General features: G+C 42.7%; 2 protein-coding genes across 3 annotated transcripts in view; both read right to left on the bottom strand.

Moving 5' to 3' along the window:
• Positions 1-1,350, bottom strand: part of LOC110522381 (ras-related protein Rab-32) — a 31,286-nt gene extending 29,936 nt beyond the window's left edge. The window contains exon 1 of the mRNA XM_021600742.3: positions 874-1,350. Within this exon, the coding sequence (XP_021456417.1) occupies positions 874-1,087 (214 nt within the window). The 5' untranslated portion in view covers positions 1,088-1,350. The remainder of the gene's footprint in view (positions 1-873) is intronic.
• A 243-nt stretch (positions 1,351-1,593) lies between these two features.
• The window catches only part of LOC110522380 (metabotropic glutamate receptor 1), a 43,731-nt gene continuing 20,859 nt past the window's right edge, over positions 1,594-24,465 (bottom strand). The window contains exons 4-9 of one of the 2 annotated variants that reach the window (XM_021600740.3): positions 14,623-14,858; positions 12,762-13,008; positions 11,869-12,037; positions 10,613-10,739; positions 6,331-7,261; positions 1,594-5,042 (exon numbers count right to left, since the gene is read on the bottom strand). In XM_021600740.3, the coding sequence (XP_021456415.3) occupies positions 4,217-5,042; positions 6,331-7,261; positions 10,613-10,739; positions 11,869-12,037; positions 12,762-13,008; positions 14,623-14,858 (2,536 nt within the window). In that variant the 3' untranslated portion in view covers positions 1,594-4,216. The remainder of the gene's footprint in view (positions 5,043-6,330; positions 7,262-10,612; positions 10,740-11,868; positions 12,038-12,761; positions 13,009-14,622; positions 14,859-24,465) is intronic. The other variant, XM_090233006.1, reaches the window with a different exon arrangement.

Raw genomic sequence — 24,465 nt, 5'->3', positions numbered from 1 at the left:
AAACTAATTGATTTATTGTGATGATGGATGATGATGATTTCTTCCCATGAATCCCTGACTGAATGCCCCCCACTAGAAGTAGGGCCTCATATGGCAGTGAAGTGCCTTGAGGTCATAGAACCAAAACCCATTGTAAATGTTTGCAGAGTCACAACTCAAACGTGTGATGAGGATCTTTTTAAACACAGTGTAAACAGTTTCAAGTGGCCTGTGGCAATCTGCCTCCCAATCTAATTTTAGAATCTTAATTTTGAGATCCTGAATGGAGGACTTGTCATGAGGTTTCCAAAATGGGTTGTCATAAGGTTGACAAAAGAAGAATGGAGGGTTAGAGAGACTGGAAAGAGAACAGAGAAAATGTGCTGGCATGCATGACTGAGTTTGGAAAACACCCCACAGACTAGATTGTAGGCTATTCTTAAGTCTCTCTCTCACTCTGTATGTGGACTGGGCCAACTGAAACTTACTCAACCTGTAGAAATATGATGCCAATTGGCAAAGGTTGGATTCCTCTCTCGTACTGGGTGGGCACTCAGGCGACCAGCCCATGACCTACATTCCGTTGGCAATTATATGCGCTAACCTGATCATCATACCACGGGGGGAACAAAACAGACCAGTCTATACAGGAATTTTAAATTCAATCTGAATATTCTCCTACGTACTTGGGTAAAAAGTGAGAGAAAAAAATAAACGTATTGCGATTGTGCGAACATCGTGATTTCACGAGCGCCTGTGATTTCCAAAACTTCCCCTTTTGAAGTGCGCAGTCACTGCACTCAATCACTTTTCAGGGCATAACATTTAATTCTCAATTTTGTGTTACATAATCTCAAAAATATTGATTAATGAAAATGTGCATCCATGTCCTACCTGCGATATCCCATAGTTGTAACCGCACCAACGTTTTGCTGTCCCAGTTGATCACTTTGAGTGCAAAATCTACCCCAATAGTCGCTCTGTAGTGTTGGGAGAATAGCTGGTGGACATATCGTTTGATGATGCTGGTTTTCCCCACACCTAACTCCCCGATGACTAGGACTTTGAACAAGTATTCCTTACACTCCGATACCGAGCCGCCTGCCATGGTGTAAAACTCTTGAGTGACACTTACAACTTTCTCAAACTCAACAACTTCCTTTTTTTTCTGACTAGATGAGGAAAAATGAATCTGTCCTCTCTGTTTCTGTGTTGTTTGGAAATATGGTAACTACAATAGAAAGCGCTCTACTTCCCTCCTCCTTGTTGCTCAAAACCACCTGATAAGTCATAGGACCCGGAAATGTTTATTTTCGGTTCAACTTTTTTTCTCTACTCCAGTGTTTACATGGTAACCAGGGTGAGTCTGACAGAGAGACACACTTGCACTTTGTTTTTGTTGAGCGGTTCTGCTCATGCTAATTCCTGAAACGCACTTTTTGCTCCTCATATATGATGTTTTCTATTCATGCACATTTGACCTGTAATCAAAATGTCCAAACAAATAGTAGGGACCTATTTGGACCAAATGCATTGTAAAAGTTTATCGGGACTGCCATTTAACTGGCATTTAACAAATTAAAGCATAATGAAATCATGCAATCAACAGTAATCTTACTATAAAATATGTTTATTTTACAGCATTGTTCAACCTTGCCAAAAACATGTAGGCCTATCTCATTCAAGCTGAGACTGTGTAAAACGTGATCTTTCTGTTACTTTACATTTAAGAAATGTTAAAATCTTCAATCAACTTACACTAATAGACTAAATATAACATTTTGTAATAACAATTACAATACTATAGTACTATACATACTGTATATTCATGTTTATATACTTTGGATTTTCATTCTTACAGATAAAGTACTAATAAACTTATGATCAAGTAAACCAACTGCAATTTTATAGTACAAGATCTAAGCGAGATTGAAGCGTGTATAATCTTACCACAAGAAGCAACTAACTACCCATTGGTAAGCTTTACATCTTAATATTTCCAAGTGTATACAGTTGACTTGTAAAGTTTATCTGAAAAGTTACGCAAAATCAATGTCAACACACAGCTCTTCTAGAAGCATCTGTAAGACAAGTTTTAAAATGTATAAATAGTTTAACATTCTAAATATATAAACATTTACTGATATTACAAACATACCATCTGTGTGAAAAAATGAGAGATGGCTCAACAGTATTACAAACTTTGAAAACATACACAAGTAGATTCCCATTACAATGACACTGCGACCTCAGAAAAATATATATATCATCACACACACAGTATAGGGTGTCCAATCAGAAACACATCTTTTGACCTTTGGGTAAAATATGTTAGTTGTGTAGATAATCCTCAAAGAAAACTAATGGTCCAAGCCTCATATCTCTATCATAATCCATTCAAATGTTATTGGAGTATTTACCCTTATAGGATGGCCAGAATTAGGGTGACTAAATCAATGGAGGCTAGAAAAAAAAGTGGTACAAAAATCAGGAAATGTACATTGTGTCAGATAGGCTGGATTATGTGCAAGAATTAAGGCTATGGTTACCTGACAGGTTCACTTTCCTGTTGAACTCGTCATTTTTCTTCCCGAATTCGCAGGGCCTTATAAAAATATAGATGGGATATTGATTTTGAGACATGTCATGTAGTATTTTCATATTTTAGTATACGCTTTTCATATTAATTCAAAATTCCTGTCATTTTTGAAGATTTGTCACCAAAACATGCTTATCTCTGTGAAATGTCAATGAAGCACAGAGCGTATACCAAGCGTTTTATTTTCAAAGCCCTTTACCTTTAATTCAGCTCGTCATGCATATTTTGGTTTTTGCGACCCGCGGAAACAACTTTGGAGACGACGACCACAAAATGTTAAATCCTCAAAAGTTGTTAGGAGAAACTTGCAACGCTACCCTATGTCAACGGAGCTCTGTGCTTATTATCGAATGTATTAGGTTAAGAAATCCGTCTTTTTGGTAATAATGTTAATGATATGTTAGAGACTGAATGATTCAGAACATGAAGAATAATATTTGTCTTGGTAAAAATGTATTGTATAACATAAAGAAGTGAAATTTCATCACCAAAACATGTTTTCAAACACTCTGGGCAATGTGGGTGGACACCCTACACAGTATGGAAAACAGAACCACATCTTCATAGCGTTCTGTGTGAACCAAACATGTCTCAAAATGTCATAGAATATGTTTAAACCTATATCATAACATTACTGTCGCCTACAATCAAACCCACCATATAATATAGAATACTGTACACAATCTCAGAATCTCCTGAAGTTGCCTTATCACCAGTCTCTGCAAAGTGCGATCAAAGAGCAATACAGTAAACATTAATGCAGAGAACTGGAAACCTACTTTCAATGGCACAATAACAAAACATGTTGCAAAGTATCTCACAGCGCAAATACTCAATCTCCAATTCAAGTATACTATGTTACAGTACCTTGGGGCCTTGTATGCAATGTCAGAGACACATAATACTGCATGAAAACATCAGTCTTATATAATATACTGTAGCATATCCTGCTGTTCATAAAGAAAGTTTATTTCCTATCAGAGAGCAAATGTTTGAGCTGCAATGAGGTCAGTAGTAAAAGTACTGGTAAGCTGAGGTGAATGCTTCTTATTGACAACTAAGTCTATGAAAAAAGGCAAAGGGTCTTGAAACAGCTGTGTCTGCTACACATAATATTATAAACTGCACAGGTACAGTATTGGACCAAACAGGCAGTGCATTCTGTGATCTGTAGTCTTTAGCCAGCTTTGTCCCTGTATCTCACTGAAATCATAGAAGTCTCAAGCACCTTATACACAGCAATAGGGCTTCCCTCCATTTGTCTCATAGGATATGTTAAATGCACAACAATAGCAAAACCAAACCATATAGCTGCAGCCATCATTGTGATTGCCAATCCATTTGGCTCAAGAACCAGGTAGTTTGGGCTCTGTTCCCAGTCTCAAAGTTTGCTGACAGGCTGGTGGGAACTCACAGCCCTTCAGAAACATGATTGCTACTATTCCATGTATTTATTTATTTCTCTCTTAGACTCCCCCTTGATGTAAAAAGTATTGTATAATCCAAGCAAGCGAATGACAAAGCAAATGGAGAAATGTATAAATAAATAAATAATACAATTGTTGATGTTACCTCTTAGTAACATGGTGTGTCGGTGTGTGAGTCTGTGTGTGTGTGTGTGTCAGTGCCTGGTAGCTCTCACAGTGTCGAGGAGCTCTGTCTGAAGTCCTGGAGGATGACGGAGGAATAAGCGGAGCTTGGGGGGCTGCAGAAGACCGACTCAGAGACAGGGGAGCCGGGAACCGACCCGGCAGAACACACTGAGTCCCTGAAGGGGGAGGGGGGAGTCAAAGCCAAGGAGTCTTCCAGAGTCAGCTTACTCTGAGCCAGCTCCTCCTTCTCATCGTCCTCTTCCTCCTCCTCTGTGTAGCTGTGTAGGAGGTCCAGTGCCCCCCCCTCAGCCCCCTCCAGGGAGGAGATGAGGTCCTCCTCTCCAAAAGAAGCACCCCCTTGCAGGGGATGGGAAAGCTGGGAGAAGGTGAAGCTTTGGGGTTGGTTGGTGGAGCTGGCCTGAATGCCGGAGGCACCCATTGTGTCATTAAATCCAGGGACATTGGAGCTGTGCGTGTCCACCATCGCCCCCTGCAAATGCTCAGTGGTACAGTCCGTTAAGTGAGAATAAGAGGGTGGCTCCTCCGAGTCCTGCCCGTGGAGCATTCCAGAGTGGGAGTGGGAGGGAGTCCAGAGAGGGCGTGCTTCCCCCCCCTCGTCCTCCTCCTCCGCCAGGTTGTACAGAGCCTTGGTGCCGGGGTGGGGGAGGTGGGGGTCTGTGCCAGGGCCATGGTGGTGGGGGTCGCAGCTGTGGGGGTCGACGGTGGCGTTAGTTAGGGGCCTGATGACCGCCGTCTGATTCGAGCCGGCTTCCTGTTTCCTCACATGCACAGACAGTCTGTGCCACACATTCCCCCCCCTCTGAGGGTGTCTTGCACCTGGTTCAGACCATGACACAGACTTGCCATTAGAACTATGAACGAGATAAAGACTGCAGTTACTAACAGAGACAACCAGGGGGAAGGGTTAGACAACAGCAACAAAAAACAACATAGCACAATAGAACATAACAGCAGCATTTCAACATTTCTCTATGCATGTTAAAATACTTTAAAGACATTTTAACGACATTAAGAGGCAACAATGCTGTGGGTCATTCATTCATTCTAAGAGCCAATGCTTTTAATAATCATTCTGCGCACTTAACTAAATACTTAGTGATTCATCATTTCATAATGTTCTGTTTGAACAGAATTATGAACCCTAGATGGCTGAATTCAAAGCATTTTGAGCCGTCCACCAAATGTAGACCTGTCTATCTACAGTAAGTGCTTATCAAGCTGAGATGGGCAACATGCACTTGCAAAATGTGGTGCCTGTACTGTCTGACACAAAGTAATGACACAAGGTTTTAGTGCTGTGCTTAGCCGGCTAGGTTAGATTTGTCTCCCTTATGTGATTAGTGAGGGAGACAGAGAGGCATTCATGCTTTCGACACTGGGATAAATGTGAGGGCAATTCAGGATACACCAAAAGCACCTAATACAGGGGTGTGCACATCTTCTTCCCTTGAAGGCTGCAGTGTCTACTGGCTGTCATTCATACCTTGTAATCACCAACCAGTCTGGAGCTATAAAGAAAGATTAGTAGACCCTCCTACTAACCACTGAGCCCTTATTTTCCGAAGACACTGCAGCCCTCAAGAATAGGAGTTTGCCAAGCCCTGTGTCTAAAAATTAGCCTGTCAGAGTCAACCTCTGTCCGTTGGAAGAGTTTGAGAGGAGCATATTAGAGTAATGGTGAGAAACAACACTCAAAGACAACATTCTCTCATCTTCCGTCTCAATCCTTACTGTCAGTGTCTTTGTGGAACGCCTATTAGGAATCCACTTTAAATCTATACAATCTATTCTTTAATCATCATACATAAAGTATACACTCCCATTATTTAGTGTTAATCTTGCAATCGGACTAGCTTTGAAGATACACCCAGTTCTGAGTTAAATCAACATATATTACCTAAAGATTACATATGTTAATATCTAGAACATTTTGTTTTTAATTGGCTAATCTACCACACATTATATGTCATCATATTTGGGCAGAAAACTGTAGAATGAAAGAGTAGGGTCTACAGAAAATTGTTAATTGTAGTCACAAGACAACTTTTGGATCCAAATACGTGTGCAGGCCCTATTCTCTCCTTCTATATGCCATCCTATTTAGGCCCTGAGGTCTGAACGTCACTGAAGGTTACTCACTTGGTGCTTCCGTTTCTGTTCTTCTTCCTACGGAACATGTTGAGAATGCTCTTGCTCTGCTGAGCCGCCTGGCCGTCTCCCACATGCATCCTGACTACATCGGAAGTGGTGAAGGCGCTCCTCACGTTCCTCTCTGGCTTGGCGATGATGATATACATCTTGGGCGAGAACATGCACCCCAGCGCCACGGTGACGCTCAGGCTCACGGAGAAGGACGTGGTGATGATCTTGTAGTTGGAGCCGAAGTAGATGGGAACGAAGGCCAACCAGATGATACAGGTGGTGTACATGGTGAAGGCGATGTACTTGGCCTCGTTGAAGTTGGCCGGGACGTTGCGCGTCTTGAAGGCGTAGTAGGTACAGCTCATGATGAGCAGGCCGTTGTAGCCCAGCGGGGCCACCATGCCCACCGTGCTGGTGTTGCAGATGAGGTAGACCTCACGGATGCTGGGGTAGTACTTGACGGGCATGGGAGGCTCCAGGATGATCAGGGTTATCTCCAGGATGAGTTGCAGGCTGATGAGGAAGAAGGAGATGAATACCTGGGCCCAGGCCGACATGAAGCGGGGCTTCTTGGTGCAGATCTTCTTCTTGCTGCCGGCCAGGATGCGGGCGATGCGGTTGGTTTTGGTGACCAGGGCGGAGTAGCACATTGCGGCTGAGAGGCCGACTAGGAGGCGCTGCAGGTAGCAGGATGCCACAGTGGGATAGGCGATCAGGGTGAATGGGCAGATGTAGCCCAGTAAGACGCCCACCAGGATGATGTAGCACAGCTCACGACTGGACGACTTGACCACGGGCGTGTCGCGGTACACCACAAAGATTAAGATAACCCAGAGGGTGACCAGGATGCCCACGCAGGACAAACACACTGCCACGATGGACTCCACGTCTGACCAGTCCAGGTAATTCAGAGGCAGGGGCACACAACCTGCAGATGACAGAGGAAAGGAGAGATGCTGTTGTCTATCTAATCATTGAAGTGTATAAATTGTGGAAAAGAAATAGGAAGCTCTGTAAATGGAAAAGAGGGGAACATGGATAGACTAAAGAATTACTCAAGAACACACACATACGCTCCAAATCTGTCAGATTTTCCTCCCATGCTTATGCTGCAGAGTAAATTGTGTGTGTGTGTGTGTGTGTGTGTGTGTGTGTGTGGGGGGGGGGGGGCTGTCCATCATGCCTCATTGGTGGTGATTTGTCATCTGACACACACTGAGAGTCGCAAGGGCTTAATGGGAGGAATGTGACATCCCCAGACTCAGCTTAAAACCCATGTATTACACAGTGCTCCTAGGTAATAGCATTACAGCGCCACCACAGGCCAGGCCTGCCTACATCTATGCCACCACAACCAGCCTAATTTAGTCCTCAAAGCCAAATCACAAGAACTTTAACATTTCTGGCCTCCAAGCTTAGTTAATTAGGCTCACACACCGCCAATGGAAAAGGGAGGCAAATATGAAATGCACTTATCATCATCCTCTTTCTCAAAAATCTTCAAATCCCATATTTCTCTTCCCTACACAATCCTGTCAGAGCTTTAAGAAGACCTTTGAATAATTCCAGCATTACTTATAAAATATTCACTCCCTCCTCGCTCCTCGAGTTCACAACACCTCCCCTTCTCTAAATGTGGGTTTCCCCAGTAACCAAGAATGACATAGCTATGGGAACCAAAACAACTAGTCAGAAAAATATCCACCTTTCCACTTTTCCATTCGGATGTGGGAATTATATTCCCTATTAGTATTCCCCAGACATGCTTAGGAACACACAGGAAAGCGAGCAATTTCATCTCAGATGACAAACTGTTGGAAATCTATCCGTGTCCTCTGAAATAGCTAATGGGATTTTTCACCTAGCAGCTTGAGAGAAGAGAGCTCCCCTCAGTTGGAATCGCTGACAAAACAACTCCTGGGTCAGGGAGAAGGCACCGAGGGGAAGGGGGAAGACAGTGGAGAGAGAGAGAGCTGAGAAGAGAAGGCAAGAGGGAGGGGAAGATGAGACAGACAGACTGATAGACAGCAGGTAAGAGAGCAGGAGGTGAGATGAAAGGAGTTGGGGAAGGCAGAGCACATGACGGAGAGAGTAATGTCTTTAGGTGATAAGAGTATAGAAATCAAATATTAAAATATTTTCAAAAATTCTGTCGTCCCTTCTCGAAGCTATTGTTCTCAGAAACTCCGTTGTCTATTACATATGTTATATCCTTCATCAGAAACCAACGCTTCTTGGGCAGTTCTATCTCTCGATGCAGAAAAAGCTGTTGATAGACTAGAATGTTCATATCTTTGGTTGGTTTTGGAACCTATGGGACTTGGCTCCAATTTAATTAATATGATTAAAATAATATATGCCAATCCCTCAGCCATAGTAATAACGGGCAATACCTGCTCTGTTCCGTTCAGAAAAACTGGAAGTAGCAGACAAGGTGATCCCATCTCACCTCTGCTATTTTTTTTGTTGTTTCTGGAGCCCCTGGCCCAATTAATTCGACAATCAAAATAAAGTACACCGATATCTCTAAATTCTACAGATCACGCCATCTCCTTATACTCTGACAATATCTTACTTTATCTAGACCTTAGATTAAAACTATTGTTTGAAACTTTAACAGAATGTTCAAATCAATTAAATCCTCAGCAGATGGGATAACATTCCAGTTGCTTTAACCTGCAGAATATCGATTGTCAAAATGAATATATTGCCACGGCTGAATTTCTGTAGTTCAATGTTTCCCTTGACTCCCCCTTCTGGCTTTTGGGATAAAATCCATAGTTCGGTTTAAAAATGTATATGTCAAAGTAAGTGATCCCGGATAAAATTAACAAACCTACAAAGAGGGAAAGACGTAGCCATAATCCATACCAACATTTTCAATCTGTTTCCAGGCATTTAATCCCATCCTGAATTGGTTTAGACATGATCCTTCCACCCCCTGGCTAAGTATAGCAAGAAGTATGGTGTCTCCTATTGCCCTGGAAGCAGTGGTCTTCACTGATCTATCCCTTAAACTATGTAAACTACAGATTGGTTCTATTATTGTTTACACAATCTCTATTCGGTGGAAAATTTTAAAACAATTTAACTGGGAATCAAAATGGCATGCCCACAATCCAATAATTCACAATAATGCCTTGCGATCTGCAGGGCAGCCTTTAGCATCCCCCCAATGGTCTAAATGTGGAATCCATATCCTGATATCATGGACAGTAATGGATCGTAAACCCAACTACTAAACCATCCAATGATGTTAGTTTTTATATAAATTATCTGTGCTCTCTATAATATATAAACAACTTTTGGAAATCTCATTCTGAGCTAGCCATTAAAAAAGTAACTGGAACAGAATATGGAAAAATACAGTGAGCTCCAAAAGCAGTGACATTGTTGTTGTTGTTTGGCTCTGCACTCCAGCACTTTTGTTACAATACTATGACTGTGAGGTTAAAGTGCAGACTGTCAGCTTTAATTTGAGGGTATTTTCATCCATATGAGGTGAATCGTTTAGATTAAAGCACTTTTTCTACATGTTCCCCCCATTTTCGGGGACCAAACGTATTGGGACCAATTCATTTGTGTGTACTAAAGTAGTAAAAATGTAAGTATTTGGTCCCATATTCATAGCACACAATGACGACATCAAGCTTGTGACTCTACAAATTTGTTGAATGCATGTGCTGTTTGTTTTGCTTGTGTTTCAGATTATTTTGTACCCAAAAGAAATTAATGGTAAATAATGTATTTTGTCAAGAATAGAACGTCACTAGTTGTTTCTTTACATATTAAATGTATTGTTGCTTTTTGGCTCTGTGGTATGATAATTTGTATTTGTGTACTTTTTAAAACTTCTTATTTTTGAGTGGCATTCCACAGGTGGGTGCAAGCTATGAAATTAGAATTAATTTGTTTATTGTCTGTAGCCCCCCCCCCCCCCCCCCCAACAAGAGAATGACAAAATGAAGGGAGAACAAAGCAGAGTGCAGTCTGCAGGGAGTTGGGGACTGGGTTTAAGCAGAAACCTGGGATATATTGTCAGTATGTGGTGGTGGATTGGGAGACTAGGGAAGTGGGTGTTAGAGGAGATGAGGGTGGGCCAAGGCTGGGGGAGGTATAGATAGAGGGGATAGTGGCTGGGACGGACATACAGGTTAGAGAAGATGTTAGGGTTAGAGGGGGTAGGACCTGGGTAGGACCTGGAGGAGATACAGCCAGGTAGATCCATGTAGTCAGTCATCATGGCTCATAAATACATAGTTCCCAGTTAGTTAGTTACCTTCCAGCTCGTCATCGGGCCACCAGCCCAGGTCACAGGCTTGACAGGTGAACTCATCCCGGACAATCTCATTGTCCTTACAGGTAGTGCAGATCCAGCAGCAGCTCACCTCGCCCTTCCTGATCACCTGATCACACAGAGGTCAGAGGTCACAGGCTATCAGTCAAAACAGTAACAATACCCAAACCACAACAAATCACAACCCCCACACCACTAACCCCAATCAGATATAAAGACGGGTATTAGTGTCTAATATGGCCTTGATGGTGCAAGATTAGGCCCTTCGCACCCCTAGGAGCTAAAATTAATAAGTCAAGTCAGGTGCATTATTATTATTTTTTTTTGTATTATGTTTTTAACCTTTATTTAACTAGGCAAGTCAGTTAAGAACAAATTCTTATTGACAATGACGGCCTACCCCGGCCAAACCCTAACCCAAACGATGCTAGGCCAATTGTGTGCTGCCCTATGGGACTCCCAATCACAGTAGGGTTGTGATACAGCCTGGAATCGAACCAGGGTCTGTAGTGATGCCTATAGCACTGAGATGCAGTGCCTTAGACTGCTGCACCACTCGGGAGCCCATTTTATAAGAACCTATATGGTGTAACAGTTTTTCCTTAGCGGTACACAAATTATATTCCAAAAGACAAGCTCAGCTGCATTTACTTTGTCCTGTTCCCAGAGTGTATGTTACCAGAGCAGTGATATGTAAAACAGGGTGATGCACAGCACAGGGCTGTAAACAAAGCTTTAGCGGGCCCAACTAAAGCAGACAGGAGAGTGGTCATGCTCCCTATGGTGGGCTTATGGCCAGGCTGAATAATACTGGCCCTGGTTGAAGAGACTCAAGGTGTTTCTATACCTGCATTGCTTGCTGTTTGGGGTTTTAGGCTGGGTTTCTGTACAGCACTTTGAGATATCAGCTGATGTAAGAAGGGCTTTATAAATACATTTGGTTTGATTTGATTTGAGTTTCCTCAAGATAATATAGGCTTCACTGCATTTTGTTAATACACAATGAAAGTATACCTTTTCAACCAGGAATGGAATCTGCTCATCAATTCCTAAGCTAGGGATCAATTTACAGAGCAAACTTAGTTCAAATAAGATTAAACAAAAGCATTAAAGCAGAAAAATAGTGAAAGTAGTTGTGCACTAAACTGCGTTCTGGGTATTCCTGACAGACTGGTTCAGGACCTATCCCAATCCAGCCTGGCCCAGCCTGGCTCAGCGTGGTTTTTCAGTGTCTGTACCTTGATCTGTCCCCTGGAGCAGGGCTCGCTGCAGACAGAGCGGACCATGTCACTGTTGTTCATCCACAGCTTCCAGTCATCGATGTTCAGAATGCCCTCGTGCCACGAGCCCACCTGCTGGTAGTCATAGCTACCGTCTCCCACACTTTGCAGGTTCATGATGTCATACCTGAGAGGGGGAAAGGAGACGGTAAATGGGTGAGAGAGAGAGGGGGGGGGGAGACATGGAGAGGGACAGGGAGAGATTAAGGGAGAGAGAGAGAGAGAGACACACAGAGCAAGGACAAAATGGAGAAAGAGAAATTAAGAGTGAATTAGTGGCATGGCAGGTGTTTTAATGATAACCCCTAAATACTTTGCTTAGAGCAGATCCCTTTATTCAAAATCACTAACAGTTTATAGACTATATGGTTGGAAGTTTTGCCAATCAATTTCAGGTAAAGCCACTCAGAGGGGTACAGAACGTCACCTTTGGGCTTAGAACCCAGATCTATTTTGATTATGAGGCCATGCCTAAGTACTAGCTCTGACCTCTGGCTGAAAAACAGATGACTGGGGGTGTTTTTCACCTGTCTTTCAGGGAATGTCTGTAGCTGGCTGGCAACAAGATCTCATATTCTCCATTCGAAATTCATCTTATTATTTTCGATGCATTAATTCCACGTGGTTAAAGGGTTAAAATAATTCAAAGGTTAACAGTTCATGTATTCATTCTGAGTGGTTAAGGTGTGTGAGTGTGTGTGTGTGTGTGTGTATGTGTGTGTGTGTGTGTGTGTGTGTGCCCATGCATATGTTTTCATAGTTATTTCACACAAAATCTGCTCGCCAACAATTCTCCATAGCAACCCTCAACCCCCTCTTCCTCCTCCTCCTACTCCATCCATCGCCCTCACCTGCCAGGAGTGTCCCCGTTCTCATCGAAGTACACATCCTCCCCTGATACCCCTCTGAAGGTGGTCTTGAGCAGGTAATCCAGCAGCTTACTGCCATCGATGGGGTCCATGGCCTCACACAGGCCTGGCTGGCCAGGGCACAGCTCACTGTGCATGTCATGGAGACCGTGGGCCATGGCATAGATGGCATTAATAACGAAGCCCATCTTACTGTCCTGGACGTAGTTCTCATGAAGACTCTCATTGCCTAGGGATTGGTGAGAAATTTACAGAATGTCAAAATGGGGGATTGGTTGATGTTGTTTTCCTAAGGAGGCAAACATTTTGTTTGTTTGTGCTGAATTTACAGTGTCGTATCAATGGGAACATTTTATCACGCAGAATATTGTACTACAAGAGAATTATACAACTTCTTTCTCCAACCCATGAAGAACTGAGTTTTGAATTATAATTGGATCAAAACGTACAACAAAAACATCTCTCTTTTGCAGCACAATAGAATTGGCACACACCATACAGTAAATCACAATAAGATGTCCAAAGGCTTATTTTTTCCAAAGGATACAGAACTTGGAGGAATCTTGAGGGAGAAAAAGTCTATGGACACCATATTGTGTAACAGGCATTTTTGGTCAGCCAGCTGAAAGCATTGTCAGGCAATACAACTGGCAAATCAAAGGTGGACATTAACAAAGCACAGGGAATAGGGCAACCATAGCACTAATAGTGACATTTTTGTAAAGATACATTCATTCACCTTATAATCATACTGTACCTGAGGTGCTACTCCGTGAAATGTTTAACTGCTTAAATCTCAAACAATTTTCTTGACATATTTTCCTATTGTTTCTTAATTCATTTACAAAATGGCCATATTTTGTCTGTGGTGATCATGCAGATAGGCAGCATTGGGGTATTCTATATACACATCGCTCTCATACTCAGGTGTTCTACTGAAAGGGGTCGTGAACAGTGTGTTTCAGTGACTCATTCTTCCTTGTGCTCCCTCCACATTGCAGTACTTAAAAAAAAAAAAAAAAAGCTTGTACAGTAGAGTTTGACTGATTTGACCCTACCCCCGGCTTTCTCCGAACACAGCAGCCAATTTGAAGCTTTCTATTTATTTCACTGGTCTAGAGGTAGAACAAGGGTCCAACATGATCCTCAGAGACGGCACCAGTCAAACTCTACAAGTCTTGCCGAAGTGAAGTGATGTGCTTATACAGTACGATGCAAGTGCTGGAAAAGTCATCATCTTCTTAATCCTGAAATATACACTTACCACCTTGGAGATCTTTAGGAAGAGAACATAACATGAGATACAGCAAACTATCATAGATCAAACCCATAGTGGTTTAATAACTCTTCAGAGAGTTGAGGTGAGGTGAACATACTCACAACAGCATCGATACTTCGAAAAGCTTTTCTAACAAAATGTTTGAAAGCATGCTTATTGAGCATTGTTTCAGGTGATCAATCTAATCGGTATGTTAATGATTTGTTGTGAATAATATCCATAAAAAAAATGTGTTAGTGATTTTGGTGGGGCAACAACTCAGTTTACCTAGATCACCTTTTGTTCGAAAGCAGAGAGAATATTTGGAAAGGGGGAAAAAGGGAGACATCAATATCATTATCATACAATTGCCATTTCAAAACATTAAGATTAACTATTCATGTTATCCCGGCCTAACTCATCATGTATTGAAATTGCAGTCAATATATAACCTCCTTTTTTATATAAGATCATTTTCTTCCGATTGCTTTCGTTGATTTTAAGATGTATTTCCTTCCTCCTCCCAACGTAAACCCTGCTAATTCCTCATGACTCTGGGTAATGTAGTTTATTAGTGATTCTCACCGGAGCAGATTTTCTTGTATTTCTTCATTTCCTGTGGATGTCCGGCCAGCCGGCACTGGAAGCGGTACTGCCAGAACTCTGGGAACCACGGGTTCCGTGAGTTGGTGTCCAAACGCAGCTTCAGGAAGTAGTCATCAAATGACTTCACTTCCTCTGACTGCAGCTTCATCGTGATACCACCTTCAGCTTCCTGTTCATACCCCTCTACCACCTCATCACGATCTGCCCATCCATCACTGGAGAGAGAGGGGGGGAGAGAGAGACTTTTGTAAAACAATGAAAATGCCGCTGATCGGGCACTTATTGGTAAAACCCCATTTCACTTAACTCCCAATTACACTTAAATCGTGCATGGTTAACTAATCAAGAAAGGCTATTTATACTACAGTATAATGAATGTTTAATGTAATAGTTAAATCAGGGCCCTGATGCACAGTCAGTTCAATATTTTGGAGAGGGAAGAGCAAGTTCATTCTGAAGAAAAAAGCTTTCAACCCAAAAGAAAACCAATTAAATAATTTACTAAAGAATTATGTCTGTGTTACATTTCCACATGAATTCATAAGGAGGACTTCCGGCATTCATCCAGTGACACTGCTAGCCAGAGCAATGATGGTGTTACATTCTGGCTGCTTACCATTCTGAGGTGAGCAATTTAGAACAGACTCACTGTCTTGTCATTGTTAAGTTCACTGACAATATCCTTTCAGACCACGCCACATTAAGAGAGAAGGGGAAAAAGTGTAGCAGAGCTTAGGCTATGTGTCAAATCGTCCCAACAATCAGATAACAACCACTGCAAAGGTCCATCCTTTGCTCTTCAAGCTAATAGGCAGTGACCTTCAAGTCTACTATAGTTTCTATGGTCTCTGTAGGGACCACTAGCCCCTTAGCTTTAGCTCTGTGGCCATTGATTAATCCCAATGTGTAAGGACCGACGCCGGACAGGAGAAGCAGGTACGGGGAGTCAAACATTTATCCAGAAACGGACATAGAACACGACAGGTACAGCGTCAGCACACGGAAAAACAAGGATATATGACAAACAATCCCGAAGCAGGGAACAGAGCTAGGAAAGAGATGAGGAATGGGGCAGAGGAAAGGCAGGTGTGCGTACTGAAGGTGGCTTGAGTGCGTAATTTTGGGGAGTCTGGTGCCCTCGAGCACCAGAGGAAGGAAGAGCTGGAGCAGGCGTGACAGTACCCCCGCCACCCGGCCTCCCACCTGGGCGAGCCGGCCGAGACATGGGAGCCGGGCAAGCTGGCTGGGGGTTAACTCCCAACGAACCGGCAAGGGCGTGGGAGCCTGGCGAGACGGCTGAGGCATGTTCGCTTGTCGATCCCACTGCGACGTGGGAGCCCGATGATTCGACGGAGACGTGACAGTCTGACGAGCCGGCTGGGAGAACAGGACCTGACGATCCGGCTGAGGCCCGACATGGGATGGGCTCCTTCCGAGCCAACCGGGGCAAGGAAACCTCTTGAGCCAGCTAGGGAGTGGAAGCCCAACGAGCTGGCTAGGCACCTCCGGGTTCCATCGGCGGCGACCCAGAACCGACGTTACCACCAAACAGAACACCAGTACTACCCGATGCTTTGTGTGATGGCTTCGGGATTCTGTAAGGAGTGACACCGGACAGGAGAAGCAGGTACGGGGAGTCAAATATTTATTCAGGAACGGACATAGAAGGAAATTACGCAAGTAATTGAGTCCACGTGAGTCCAATGAGCGCTGATGCGCGTAACGGGGAACGGCAGTTGTGCGTACTGAAGGTGGCTTGAGTGTGTAATGTTGGGCAGTCTGGCGCCCTAGAGCACCAGAGGAAGGAAGAGAGGGAGAAGGCGTGACACAATGTCTCTCTCCACTACTATCTGCATCTCTTTGTGGATAATATAACAAAGACAGGGCAAAGATGGCTTCCATCTTAATTGTCAGCTCCAGTAACAGTGGAAACTCTTCAGAGGAGGAAGGGAAGGACCATCCTCCTCAGTGAATAAAAAAATAAATAAATTGTGAAACATTTAAAAAGTGATCCTTTTTAGATAAAACTATTCTAAATATATTGACTTCACCAAATAATGAATTAAAACACACTGTTTTGCAATGAAGGTCTACAGTCCATTCGGAAAGTATTCAGACCACTTTACTTTTTCCACATTTTGTTAAGTTACAGCCTTATTCTAAAATTGATTAAATAAATAAAAATCCTCATCAAATCAATGCAAAATACCCCATAATGACAAAGCGAAATCAAGTTTCTGCGTTGTCTTGGCTGTGTGCTTAGGGTCGTTTTCATGTTGGAAGGTGAACCAGTCTGAGGTCCTGAGCGCTCTGGAGCAGGTTTTCATCAAGGATCTCTCTGTACTTTGCTCCGTTCATCTTTTCCTCTATCCTGACTAGTCTCCCAGTCCCTGCCGCTGAAAAACATCCCCACAGCATGATGCTGCCACCACCATGCTTCACCATAGGGATGGTACCAGGTTTCCTCCAGACATGATGATTGGGATTCAGGCCAAGAGTTCAATCTTGGATTCATCAGACCAGAGAATCTTGTTTCTCATGGTCTGAAAGTCTTTAGGGGCTTTTTGGGAAACTCCAAGCAGGCTGTTATGTGCATTTTACTGAGGAGTGGCTTCCGTCTGGCCCCTCTACCATAAAGACCTGATTGGTGGTGTGCTGCAGAGATGGTTGTCCTTCTGGAAGGTCCTCCCATCTCCACAGTGGAACTCCAGAGCTCTGTCAGAGTCACCATCGGGTTCTTGGTCAACTCCCTGACCAAGGCCCTTCTCCCCGATTGCTCAGCTTGGCTGGGCAGCCAGCTCTATCAAACGTCTTGGTGGTTCCAAACTTCTTCCATTTAAGAATGATGGAGGCCACTGTTCTTGGGAACACAATCCTGTCTCGGAGCTCTACAGACATTTCCTTTGACATCATGGCTTGGGTTTTGCTCTGACATGCACTGTCAACGGTGGGTCCTTATATAGACAGTTGTGCCTTTCCAAATCATGTCCAATCAATTGTGTTTACCACAGGTGGACTCCAATTAAATTGTAGAAACATCTCAAGGATGATTAATGGAAACAGGATGCACCTGAGCTCAATTTTGAGTCTCATAGCAAAGGGTCTGAATACTTATGTAAATAAGGTATTTCCTGTTTAATATTAATACATTTGCAAACATTTCAAAAAAACAGTTTCGCTTTGTCATTATGGGTTATTGTGTGTAGAATGCTGAGGGGATGTTTATTTTTTTAATCCATTTTAGAATAAGGATGTAACATAATTTTTTTTTGGGGGGGGGGGGGTTCAAGGGGTCTGAGTACTTCCCGAAGGCACTGTATACAACGAGCTGTTTGTATGTGGTTGCTATGAAAGTTAACTTTGTGGGTGTGTGATCAGGGGTGTATTCATTGCGCCTATTTTGTTGAAAAATGTTTCTCTAACGGAACGAAACAGAGATAAACACACCTGAATTTGTCCAATAGAAACTTTTGTTTGCAGATGTTGGACTAATGATTGCACCCTAGACCAGCTAGGTGCAGGCAAGTGTGTGAAAGGAGGTATTGAATGTTTCACTGTCACATTGATTACTCAAAATTCTCTCGACCTGTGCACCTACGTTGTAAATGTTCAGTCATAGGCTAGGTTGTAGCAACCTCATGATGGCTACAGGGAAAATTTGCGTATCATGTAGCAGCCTAAACCTATCTTACATTTAACTGGTTGAATGGAATATGAATGACAGTCATCCAACACGCTGTAATAGAAACAAGGCCATGCCCATTAAAAATGTAATCATCCTCCTTCTTCAACGGCACTGACTGCCACTGTCTACCAGGGTCCCCCAATTTGCCTCTTTGTTTGTTTTCTTTCCTTCTGTGTTAGATTCCCCATTAAATGAAGCTCATTTAGACATGCATCTGAAGCCTGAGACAGACAAAGAAAATAAATGACTAGATTTACAGTGCTCCTCTAAGCTGTGCTCTTCTCTTCTCTGGCGTGTTCGTTTTGGTGTGGCTGTCCGCGTTTGTGGGCGGTGGCTATACTCTCTCTCTCCATCTGTAATGTGGCTAGACTCATTGGCTCTTATTTTCTCTGTGCGGCTGGCTGCAGCATCCTTGAATACCTGTACTGTTGACAGCTATCCTCCAATTAGAGAGTGAGTCAGCCAGTAGCCAATTACCCCTGACAAGAGCAAACACTGTGTACAAAACATTAAGAACACCTGCTCTTTCCATGACATGGACTGACCAGGTGAATCCAGGTGAAAGATATGATACCTTATGGGTGTAACTTGCTAAATCCACGTCAATCAGTGTGATGAAGGTGAGGAGACAGGTTAAAGAAGGATTTTTAAACCTTGAGACAATTCAGACATGGATTGTGTGTGTGTGCCATTCGGGGGGTGAATGGGCTAGACAAAATATTTAAGTGTCTTTGAACGGGGTATTGTAGTAGGTGCGAGGTGCACCAGCTTGTGTCAAGAACTGCAACGCTGCTGGGTTTCTCACGCTCAACAGTTTCCCGTGTGTATCAAGAATGGTCCACCACCCAAAGGACATCCAGCCAACTTGACACAACTGTGGAAAGCATTGAAGTCAACATGGACCAGCATCCCTGTGGAAAGTTTTTGACACATTGTAAAGTCCATGCTCTAATGAATTGAAGCTGTTCTGAGAGCAAAAGGGGGTGCAACCCAATATTAAGAAGGTGTTTCTAATGTTTGGTATACTCAGTGCCTATGTGTGTGTGTGTGTGTGAGGAGTCTGTATGCGAGGAGTGTATGTGGATGCCATGTCCAACCATTTTAAGGGTCTATATCCACGAGAAACGAAGCATAAGGAGTGATATAGTTGGCTGCTCGAAGATTTCGTAGTGTTAATGTTTTTAGCACTGATAGAGGCACAGGGAAATGTCTCTCCACGTTTTCGAGCTCACTTATGTTCACCACTCCAATATTGTTAACACCTCATCATCCTCCACTGACTCGCTTCTGAATTCTGGGTGTTTTTGTTCTATTTTTTAGAAAGGTTGGCCAACAGAATCCTATCTTCCCCTCTCTTAATTGAGTTCAGGCCAGAAACACATGACATTGATTAGTCACAGTTACTTTTGCCTCTGAGGCTCTATGTGCATTTCCATGCGTATCTCAAACCACCGTCACTCTTCCTCCCATCAGATATTCACAATCAAAACAACCATCATTATTGTGCACTGTGCCTAATCCACCATAAAACCCCTCCCTCCCTTCCCATCACCAGTCCATGCTCAGGGCATAGGTAGCTAACTGCATTTGCAGTGCTATATTTGATACAGTGTTATACAGGGACCTCCAATATGTGTCCACACAGAGAAGTGGAGTAGTGCAACAGCAGGCTATGGCAAAGACAGATTGGGTTTGGGAAATAGACTTGTGTGTGTGTGTGTACTTGTGTGCGTTTGGGAAATAGACTTGTGTGTGTGTGTGTACTTGTGTGCGTTTGGGAAATAGACTTGTGTGTGTGTGTGTACTTGTGTGCGTTTGGGAAATAGACTTGTGTGTGTGTGTGTACTTGTGTGCGTTTGGGAAATAGACTGCGTGTGTGTGTGTGTGTACTTGTGTGCGTTTGGGAAATAGACTGTGTGTGTGTGTGTACTTGTGTGCGTTTGGGAAATAGACTGCGTGTGTGTGTGTACTTGTGTGCGTTTGGGAAATAGACTTGTGTGTGTGTGTGTACTTGTGTGCGTTTGGGAAATAGACTGCGTGTGTGTGTGTGTACTTGTGTGCGTTTGGGAAATAGACTGTGTGTGTGTGTGTACTTGTGTGCGTTTGGGAAATAGACTTGTGTGTGTGTGTGTACTTGTGTGCGTTTGGGAAATAGACTGCGTGTGTGTGTGTACTTGTGTGCGTTTGGGAAATAGACTTGTGTGTGTGTGTACTTGTGTGCGTTTGGGAAATAGACTGTGTGTGTGTGTGTACTTGTGTGCGTTTGGGAAATAGACTGCGTGTGTGTGTGTACTTGTGTGCGTTTGGGAAATAGACTTGTGTGTGTGTGTGTACTTGTGTGCGTTTGGGAAATAGACTGCGTGTGTGTGTGTACTTGTGTGCGTTTGGGAAATAGACTGCGTGTGTGTGTGTACTTGTGTGCGTTTGGGAAATAGACTGCGTGTGTGTGTGTACTTGTGTGCGTTTGGGAAATAGACTGCGTGTGTGTGTGTACTTGTGTGCGTTTGGGAAATAGACTGCGTGTGTGTGTGTACTTGTGTGCGTTTGGGAAATAGACTTGTGTGTGTGTGTGTACTTGTGTGCGTTTGGGAAATAGACTTGTGTGTGTGTGTGTGTACTTGTGTGCGTTTGGGAAATAGACTGCGTGTGTGTGTGTACTTGTGTGCGTTTGGGAAATAGACTGCGTGTGTGGAGCATTTATTTACCGCCCCCATAAATGATTCATGAACTGTTGCCAAGGTAGACATACATTGCTACATTCACATCAGAGTTTGCAATAAAGACAAAATTACACTGTCTTCATGCTGTCGCTGTACCCTGATGTACATACCTTTAAATAGTGTATTCAAAAAGCATTCAGACCCCTTGACTTAATTCACATTTTGTTACATTACAGCCTTATTCTAAAATGGATTCAAAACTAAAATACAGTTGAAGTCGGAAGTTTACATACACTTAGGTTGGAGTCATTCCCAAACTCGTTTTTCAACCACTCCACAAATTTCTTGTGAACAAACTATTGTTTTGGCAAGTCGGTTAGGACATCTACTTTGTGCATGACACAAGTAATTTTTCCTATAAACTATCAAAATAAAGAATGTCGCACACTCCATGTATAATCTCCCAGCAATTTAATGTTTTTTTTTTTATCTACAAGTAATTTTTCCAACAATTGTTTACAGACAGATTGTTTCACTTATAATTCACTGTATCACAATTACAGTGGGTCAGAAGTTAACATACACTAAGTTGACTGTGACTTTAAACAGCTTGGAAAAATTCCAGAAAATAATGTCATGGCTTTAGATGCTTCTGATAGGCTAACAGATATCATTTGAGTCAATTGGAAGTGTAGCTGTGGATGTACTTCAAGGCCTACCTTCAAACTCAGTGCCTCTTTGCTTGACATCATGGGAAAATAAAAATAAAATCAGCCAAGACCTCAGAAAACAAATGGTAGACCTCCACAAGTCTGGTTCATCCTTGGGAGCAATTTCCAAACGCCTGAACTTACCACGTTCATCTGTACAATAGTACGCAAGTATAATCACCATGTGACCACGCATCGGTCATTCCGCTCAGGAAGGAGACGCGTTCTGTCTCCTAGAGATTAACGTACTTTTGTGCGAAAAGTGCAAATCAATCCCAGAACAACAGCAAAGGACCTTGTGAAGATGCTGGAGGAAACAGGTACAAAAGTATCTATATCCACAGTAAAATTAGTCCTATATCGACACAACCTGAAAGGCCGCTCAGCAAGGAAGAAGCCACTGCTCCAAAACCGCAATAAAAAAAGCTAGACTACGGTTTGCAACTCCACATGGGTACAAAAATCGTACTTTTTGGAGAAATGTCCTCTGGTCTGATGAAACTAAAATAGAACTGTTTGGCCATAATGACCATCGTTATGTTTGGAGGAAAAAGGGGGAGGCTTGCAAGCTGAAGAACACCATCCCAATCGTGAAGCACGGGGGTGGCAGCATCATGTTGTGGGGGTGCTTTGCTGCAGGAGGGGCTGGTACACTTCACAAAATAGATGGCATCATGAGGCAAGAAAATTATGTCTATACATTGAAGCAACATCTCAAGACAGTCAGGAAGTTAAAGCTTCGTCGCAAATGGGTCTTCCAAATGGACAATGACCACAAGCATACTTTCAAAGTTGTGGCAAAATGGCTTAAGGACAACAAAGTCAAGGTATTGGAGTGGCCTTCACAAAGCCCTGACCTCAATCCTATAGAATATTTGTGGGCAGAACTGAAAAAGTGTGTGCGAGCAAGGAGGCCTATAAACCTGACTCGGTTACACCAGCTCTGTCAGGAGGAATGGGCCAAAATTCACCCAACTTATTGTGGGAAGCTTGTGGAAGGCTACTTGAAACGTTTGACCCAAGTTAAACAATTTAAAGGCAATGCTACCAAATACTAATTGAGTGAATGTAAACTTCTGACCCACTGGGAATGTGATGAAAGAAATAAAAGCTTTTATTTTATTTCACCTTTATTTAACCAGGTAGGCTAGTTGAGAACAAGTCCTCATTTGCAACTGCGACCTGGCTAAGATAAAGCAAAGCAGTTCGACACATACAGAGTTACACATGGAATAAACAAATATACAATCAATAATACAGTAGAAACATCTATATACAGCTTGTGCAAATGAGGTAGGATAAGAGAAGGCAATAAATAGGGCATGGTGGCGAAGTAATTACAATATAGCAATTAAACACTGTAATGGTAGCATGTGCAGATGATGAATGTGCAAGTAGAGATACTGGGGTGCAAAGGAGCAAGATAAATAAATAAATACAGTATGGGGATGAGGTAGATTGGATGGGCTATTTACAGATGGGCTATGCAAAGGGCCTGAATACTTATTTACATAAGGTATTTCAGTTTTTTTCTACGAACCTGTTTTCACTTTGTCATTATGAGGTATTGTGTGTAGATAGATGACGAAAAGCAATCATTTAATCAATTTTAGAATAAGGCTGTAACGTAACAAAATGTGGAAAAAGTCAATGGGTCTGAATACTGAATGCACTGTATCTCATCATGAAAACACAGACCTAACCACAGTTAGACTAAGACTGTTCAACACCTACCACTGCTACTACTATTAGTCGCACCACATCACAGCTATTTGAATCACTGGAGGCAGCACCCTTCCTTTTATTCTTACAGAAATATATTAAAGTCCAAATTACCACATGCATCAAGTGGTCAATTAGAGATCAATGTGTGTGTGAACACTGGCTAGATGATTGACTGATCCTCAGTGTTGTGAGACATTGCTGTGGAGAAGCTGCTGAACCAACAGTTAGATAATTCATGTCTAAAACACAACAGAGCTTTCAGCCGAGTGCCAGGAGAGAGAACAAACGAACGAATCCCCTGACTATTTCAGATGATCTAGTTCCAGTTGGATAGCTAACACATTTGTATATTTATGAAGCCATGAATTAATTGGCGGGGTAGAATCTTAATCACATGCACCGTCTCCTGAGGGAAAGAATTGATTGTACAAGAGTTTCCAAAAAAAGTTCAAGTAAGAGATTCATTATGCATTCCCTTGTTTTGACCCATTTGACACAAGCAGACAGCGGGCATGGCCAATGGCGCGGCTCCCACCAAAAATGTAAGAGTCTGTGTTCTTGGCCGAAGAGACAACATTTTGCTATTTTAAAGCTAATTTTCTGCAACTCTACACATTTCCCACATAGGGAGAGAACATTTTACAGTTAGACTATGTATGTGTGTGTGTGTGTGTGTGTGTGTGTGTGTGTGTGTGTGTGTGTGTGTGTGTGTGTGTGTGTGTGTGTGTGTGTGTGTGTAACTGTGTGTGTAACTGTGTGTAATTGCTTACTTGTGTATGTGTGCAAACTATAAAAACAGAAAATAAGCAAGGGGGCCATCATAACAGGGACATTGTTTCAACCTCAGCGTGTTCTGTCACAATGACATCCAGATGCCAACCCAGGCATGCTCTTCTGATCATTTCATACTAGTCCTTCATACTTGAAAAAAAAACAAGGCATCGTGACAATGTTTTTCTGCTTTCAATTAAAGTCTGTGATACGTTAGGAATATTCTAATTCATCTTGTAAAACCTCTTGTTCAGTGAAACATAAAGAGATG

The sequence above is a fragment of the Oncorhynchus mykiss genome, chromosome 4, assembly GCF_057628025.1.
Source record: "Oncorhynchus mykiss isolate SJ-2025 chromosome 4, ASM5762802v1, whole genome shotgun sequence".
NCBI classification, from domain to species: domain Eukaryota; kingdom Metazoa; phylum Chordata; class Actinopteri; order Salmoniformes; family Salmonidae; genus Oncorhynchus; species Oncorhynchus mykiss.
Note: the sequence above shows the minus strand (reverse complement) of the source record. Positions and strands in the feature narration are given on the sequence as shown.